Source organism: Triticum dicoccoides, chromosome 4A, assembly GCF_002162155.2.
Source record: "Triticum dicoccoides isolate Atlit2015 ecotype Zavitan chromosome 4A, WEW_v2.0, whole genome shotgun sequence".
Lineage (NCBI taxonomy): Eukaryota > Viridiplantae > Streptophyta > Magnoliopsida > Poales > Poaceae > Triticum > Triticum dicoccoides.
The window spans coordinates 736,562,902-736,570,231 of record NC_041386.1 but is presented as its reverse complement, the minus strand read 5'-3'; the positions used below and the strand labels follow the sequence as shown (position 1 = coordinate 736,570,231).

Genomic DNA, 7,330 nt, shown 5'->3' with positions numbered 1-7,330 from the left:
ATGTTTGCCGCACAAATGGGTAATTAAGAGTTTATTTAAGTTCTGCATGATAATCTACTAGGGAATTACAATGGAAAGTTTATTGAAGTTGTGCATACGTTAGGCGATCACATGCAAACGTCCAGCACCGAGAGTTTATTTACGTAGAGCTAGTGGCAGTAAAACAGAACTAGAGGAGCATCGCGAGAAGAAGAGTGGCCATTATCATGAGCGGCACCTTTGTCGGGGCGGGCGCGCCCTCTGCCGTGTCGAACGTCTCAAACGTCAACACGCCACCCCCATCGCCGTGGATCTCGTAGGTCATCTTCCTGCCTGCCTGCAGCAGGTTGCCCAGGACCGGCCCGTCGGCCGATGGCAGTATTGTGAGGCACGTCCGCCCGGCGTTCTGGGCGAAGAAGTAGTTCTCCACCTTGAGCCCCATGGCTGTGTGGGCGCCATCGAACATAAGCGCGAGTATTGGAACCCTGACGTTGGCAAACTGATGCGTGAGGAAGCACAGGCGGTCGAGGTCGCCTGCCCCTCCTTCTACCGAGGCGTTCATCGGAGCCACGCCCTCCGCCTGGATCCTACTCACGAGCTCCCGCCTCAGGACCCTGTAAGCGGCCTCGGGGAGGTAGGTGTAGGGAAGAGTGGTGCTCAACGACACCCCACCGTGACTGTCGAAGCTCCCCGCCGGGATGGCGGTGAGGAGCTCGCCGTCCACCTGCATGCCCGTGAGATTGACGTAGTACAAGTAAGGGGCTTGGTTCTTTGTGGCCGCCAGCAGGGGTGTGCTGCTGTTCCGTGTAATCGTCGTCTGCACCCCGACGCCATCACCGTCGATGTTGGCGCCACCCCAGCTCCAGCCGACGAAGCTCTTGCCGGGTGGGGCCACATCGTGAGGAGCGATAAAATAGGTGAAGCTGGAGATGTTGAGCTGCGACACGAGGGAGAGGGGGCCCCTGCTGAAGCCGGCGAAGCCCGAGGCGCCGTCAAGGTTCCGCACAGTGATGTCACTGGTGACGGACCAGGTGCAACCAAACGCCATGCCCGGAACCTGCGTGGTCCCGAAGCTGAATGTCTCGGTGGCGAGCAAGCCGGACATATAGCTCGTTTTGTACATGCAGAGGTCGTCGGTTCGCGGGCAGTCAGTGTCCCTCATAATCCGGCAAGTCTGGTTGGCGCAGCCGACGTCGCCAAAGGATTTGGAGGAGTCGGCTAAGAACACGGGCGTCGTCGGCGGTGTGAGTGTCTTGCACGAGGGGCAGGGTTTGCACTGCACCCAGACGAGGTCGCTGGTGATGTCCATGACCAAGGGGAGAGTCTGTGGCGAGGTCCCCAAGGAGAGGTCGACGATGAAGGTGCCGTAGATGTCCGCCGCCCCGCTGCCCGTCTGCTGGCCCTCCTTGCCCCGCTGGCCCACGTCCGGTAGGCCCACCCTCTGTTCCATGTAATCTTTGGTGGACTTGTTGTTGATTCTACTACGGATCTCCTTGACAACGTGCGCGGGAACCATTGGAAGGAGAAGAAGAAAAACAAGTGGAGCCGCCATTGCTGCCTTAACTCCGACAGCCATACCTGTATGTACGTATATATAAGCACTGTATATACATATATGTACACTGACTCCGCTAGCTACTCCTATTTATACTATGGTAGTCGTATGAATATACTGTCGCAGGCTACTTATATAGTGGATGTCGCCGGGCATAAACTATCTGGTTTTGCTAGCTCATGCCGGCTGATTTTCAAATCATCGTTCATATCGTCGCTACGCAAGACTGATATATCAAGACGTCGACATTATTATCTACTCCCTCCGTTCCTAAATATAAGTCTTTGTAGAGATTTCACTATGGACCACATACGGATGTATCTAGATGCATTTTAGAGTATAGATTCACTCATTTTGCTCTGTATGTGGTCCATAGTGGAATCTCTCCAAAGACTTATACTTAGAAACGGAGGGAGTACAAACACAATGCCTGCCGGCCTACAAGTGAAAAATTGACGCCTTGATGAAACACATGCGATCATTTTTCAGGTTTTGATCCGTTCCGTGGTGGACTCAACTTGTGCCCCGATATCAGAGATCAAATCCCAGGTTTAGCGCCGTGAGTCCCTCTCTCAATGGAAGCATACGTTTATTCTCTGACTGGTCATGTGATTTCGTCAATTTTAAACCAGTACGATCCGTCTATGCTCCTTTAGAGGTTATCATGTGGGCAGGCTGCAAGTTTATGCAACTAACCAGTTCATCCATGAGCACATGCTGATAAGAAAATGTGGGCAATACACTTATACGTCAAAGCTCCCCTCATTTGGCCGCAATTAATTATTGCATTCACTGAGTTTTGGATCTTGAACCTCTTACTTGCAAGTTTATGCACATAACCAGTTCACGCAGCGGTCTGAATTGATGGAAAAAAGTCTAAGGCTTATATAGTCCTTCGACTTAAGATTTCATTTTTTTTAATACTCGCTGGGTCCGATCTGATGGGTTCAAGAGGGCATCGGCAATGGCAACATTGGGTGACGCCCAGCTTAAAATAAACAGAATAAAATAACCCGTCATTTTCTCCAACTAACCATGCATCGCGTATTGTCGACATCGAAATGTGCGCACCGGATAACCCAGCTCGCCGAGGAAAGCGACGGAGGAAACTTCCGTGTTGGTTGGTATATCAGCAGCGTGCGTAGGTAGGACCGCCCGTACGTAAGAGTACGAGTAACCATGGCCTTGTACTGAACGACCGCGGTTTTGTTCGACAAAACTACTCACGATTACTCTACCCATGTAGCAACTGAAGTGGTCCGTGCACATGCAGGATGGATGCAAGTCGTTGGACGACGTACATTACTTGGCTCAGGCAGGACGAACAAAGCCATCGTTGCCTGTTGAAATATGTCTCGATTATGTTTGTATGAGTTGTGTTATAATTGCAATTGTATGTAGTAATAGGTTAGTTTTCTTTTTGAGAAGAAAGTAGCAGGTTAGGTGTTTGAGTCTAACACGTGTAACTCAAGCTACGGGTGGGACTGTAGGTGGGAGTCCCACCACAATCCACCTAGTCCCACCAGTGCTTGGTGGGCATTACGTGACAACCAACTAAACATTTCACGGGTTAAGTGGGTATAAACGGGACCCCATTTGAGAATACCATACACGTACACAATACAAAAAAATAGGCTACAAAACAAAGCTTCAGGGTCCATGGTACAAGCTGCAGACAACCACATATTCTTACATGCTATGCTACAGGTTGGCTACTAATTTTTTGCTTCAGGATACATCTAACAACATGGTAGCATCATTTGCTTCAAAAATGAACATTACAAATGCTAGAAAATTTGATGAATTTCTTCTCTGAACATGGGTGACATGTGCTATCATGCTTCAAAAATTAACATTACAAATGTCATATTTTTTGATGAATTTCTACTCCGAACATGGGTGACATACTGACATGAGCCATTTCTTTCTTCCCATTTCAAATATCTCAAGTTGTTGAATTCATTGGCCACGTGGACGGTAGTGCTGGCCTTAAAGATGAACATTGGTAATTCAAATTCTTCTAGCTACAAAAGTAGTTATAGTATGAGAGATGCCTTCTTCAGAAGAAAAAAACCCGAGTCACTGTAGAAAGCACATCGTACACTAATGACAACAATCACTTGGCATAATCAATTTCCACTACAGTAAAAGTTAAATATGCCATTCAATGCAAGTAATCTATATAGATGGATCTCCTGTTATATTTCATACACTATTTTCCCAACAAAAGAAGATATCATATGCAATATGAAGCCGAAGAAAAATAAATCATAGCATATTTTATGACAGTAACCTACTCCCTCCGTCCCATAATGTAAAACGTTTTTTGACACCAAGGGAGTAGATGCATAGCATTTAATCTGACTAAATAGAAAACCAACAACGTTTGATCAAAGCAACAGATAACGGAAAAGAAAAGCCAAATAGCGATAATTAAGCAGCAACCTTTTATCGCACGGTCACAATTTTTTTGGGTGAAGTTGACATGGGCTACAAGTTACAGATACACCATGGAGCTAGCATACTATAACTGTCAGCTAGTAGAGTACCTTGGTGTCTCTCCTGAAGCTCGCTGCCATTATATCTATTTCCTGTTGCAACCATAGACTTCGGTGGTTCCATGCGGAGCTCACCGGCACACTGGTGTTCCTCATGATCAGCCCCTGCCAGCAGCCATCTCAAACTTTACAGCACTGTGGACCTCGACACCCGTGCAATTCTTTCCGGACTCCTGGATCCATTGCATTTGCAACTGGCCGAGGTTTGAGATGCCCTCTCATTCTCGTTTTGTGCCACCCATTCTTGTTGGTTGCATGTCCATTTTGCCCATATGCTTGATTGGTTTGAATTGTAGGTGTTTCAAGCTTTGGAGGCATTCAAGGTTCAACACGACGTCAAGTCCTTCCACCTCTCTCATTGTTGGACGATCACCAACGGGGAGGAGAAGTTCAAGGCGCAATATGCCGCCCTCTTGGCGCGTGGGGGGAAGGAAGCCGTGGAGGAACAAGGCGACGGCGAGAAGGCCCGGCCGGCGGGGAAGACCAACTCGAATAAGGAGGGGCCAAGTGGGACGCGACATCGATCGCCTTGCTTGCAACCGTGGAGGGCATGATGAGCAAAAAGGACTTGAGGAAGGAGAAGCACCGACAAGAGAAGGAAGAGCAAATGAACACCATCATGGAGATCCAAAGGAGGAGGCTTGAGATGGAGGCGGAGAAGCAAAGCCAAGATGTTTGAGTTGGAGGAGACGAACAAGCCACGATGTTCGAGATCGAGGCAGCCAATGTCAAGACCAAGGCGAAAGAAGTGGCACTCGCTACCGTAAAGACGGGTGTGGAAGAGGCCATGGTTCGACCTAGAGAAGATGCAGGCCGAGATGGTTAAGTTTGACAAGCAGTGATCTATGGCGGAGAGCGCCGCCCTTTTTTGTATGCAGGCAAGTGTGCTGGCATGACCACGGCCGAGATGGCGTGGTCGAATCCCCGCCCCTTTGTGTGTGTTGGCATGTGCGCCGGCTGCTGGCAAGTGCGCCAGCATGAACTGTGTGATGATTTTATGTAGGCTGACATTGTATGTCGGCCGCTGGCATAGTGCCGGCATGAACTTTGGGGCATCTATGGCCGGGGGCCTTTTAAATTAATGCGCGGAAATAAACTGGATCGCGTGTGTTGGGTGCACGGTCGACCCAAAACAAAAACAGGGTGCACGCGGAGCGGGCGGCCGACCCAAACGAACAAAAAACGGACAAAACGAGGGTCTATTTGGATCAGCGCGTTGGAGTTGCTCTACACTAGTAGAAAAAGGGTCAATTATCCTGGACCGTAAGGGCCTTTTGTCCCGGTTTAGGAACCGGGACTAAAAGGTTGTTACTAATGCCCTTGACCTTTAGTCCCGGTTCTTACACAAACCGGGACAGATGGGCCTCCACGTGGCCGGTGCGACGAGCCCGGGAAGGAGGCCCTTTGGTCTTGGTTGGTGACACCAACCGGGACCAATAGGCATCCACGCGTCAGCATTTCATGTGCTGGGGTTTTTGTTTTTTGAAGGGGGGGGGGGTAGGGGGTTTCAGGGGGGGTTAATTTAGGTGTTTCATATATTGTGTTAGCTAGCTAATTAATACAGAGAAGTGTCCTCTCTTATCTCCGTGCTTGGTCGATGCTACGTACTATACGTATAGAGAGGACTAGACACGCTAGCTAGTAAGCAAATGAAGGAAACAGAAGATCGTCATGAACATATGCATACAGAGAGAAGTGATATCGACCACCTCTACTTCTCTGAGAGATTGGTCGAACAACAAATTCTTGTATATCTATCCGACGCTACTGGCTACATATATATAATATAATTATCTCTTACAATATAATCTCCTAATTCCAAATGAACTCAGGGTCCAGATGGTCTCCGTCTTTAGCGATCACGTGGTCAAGAAAGAATGCCGCTAATTCCTCTTGAATTCCTCGCATACGATCTGGTGGTAGGAGTTCATCCCGCATCTGAAATATCTAATTTGAAGAAGGGGGTCAATACATATATATGAATAAATGAAACTAAACACAAATGATGGTAATAAAATAAAATTGTGAATATTATTATTTACGCACTTCATATTGTTTGTCGGAGTAGCCCCGCTCACAGGTCGTTTGGTGGATGGACTCGCAAATGTAGTATCCACAGTAATTATTCCCTTGTTCCTGCCACAACCACTTTACAAGAAATAGAGGTCAATCAAACTGATAATTAGCAAGCATGCTAAATGGTATTGATGAAACTAGCGCTTGAATCACTAGGAGATGCGTGGAACATGCTACTACAATACTTACTTTCGGGTGTCTAAATTGCAGCTTCTTTGGCAGTTCCGGAGTTTTTGAGGTGAATTTATTCCAAACCCTGCCAGACAAAGAAAATAATTACTTGATATCAGGAAATGAACAAATTGAAGTTGCCTATATGGTGCATAATGATCGATTTAACTTACTTCTCTAGAATTTCAGTCATGTCCGCATACTCCTTGGGATCTTTTCATCTCGAGTCTAAGACGATTACTAGTCCCTGCTCAAGCTTAATCTCGAGGAGAATATAGTGGAAGCTACGCACGCATGCATAACTCATCAATTACATTACTATAACCTCGACTAATAAGGGAAACTGAATATGCACAAGATAGTAACACTCACTGGAATTCGTAAGGGAAGAGTATTATAGCTTTGTTTTGATTTAATAAAACGATTGTAGCAGCTTGGCCTCGGTATCTTTGGCCTGAAATTTAACCATATATGCATCTATGAGATTTGTGTTAATGAACCCAATATCACCGATTTGTCTTTTCTTCAATTCGGCGATCTTCAATCTACATAATATAGTGAGGATAATTAAAAATACATGCAATGAAAGAGCTGACCTATATATAGAGACTTAATGACAGAAGTAGTACTACGTACAGGCAGTAGCAAGTGATCATTAACTTATCGAGGGCCTTTAGATTGAAAAACTTGAAGAACTCCTCAAATGGAACATTCAACAGTTCAATTCCAACAAGGTCATGCTCCTCTCTAACTCTCAGCGTCAAATATTCCTCCTCCCAGACTCTCTGCAGGTTTTCATCTACAAATCATGGAATCTTCGCATCATCGTTGTTAGAGATCTTTCATCTTTGACGAGAGGCTTCCCGTACATGTATTTGTGTTCGTCCACCTCCAAGAAATCATAATGTACATCGTCGGGCAGGTAATCTTCAAGATTGTTATAACCGAGCACCATTGTCCCGCCCGGATGATTAGCGACGATATCGCTAGA

The 7,330-nt window shown here is 46.9% G+C and overlaps 1 protein-coding gene across 1 annotated transcript; it reads right to left on the bottom strand.

Moving 5' to 3' along the window:
• Positions 1 to 169: 169 nt before the first annotated feature.
• LOC119284345 (aspartic proteinase nepenthesin-1-like) lies at positions 170 to 1,531 on the bottom strand. The gene has a single exon (XM_037563509.1). The coding sequence runs from the start codon at positions 1,529 to 1,531 to the stop codon at positions 170 to 172; it is 1,362 nt and encodes a 453-aa protein (XP_037419406.1).
• Positions 1,532 to 7,330: the final 5,799 nt, after the last annotated feature.

Excerpts from the sequence above, each read along its gene's own strand:
- LOC119284345 (XM_037563509.1), bottom strand. The coding sequence starts at position 1,531 with ATGGCGGCTCCACTTGTTTTTCTTCTTCTCCTTCCAATGGTTCCCGCG.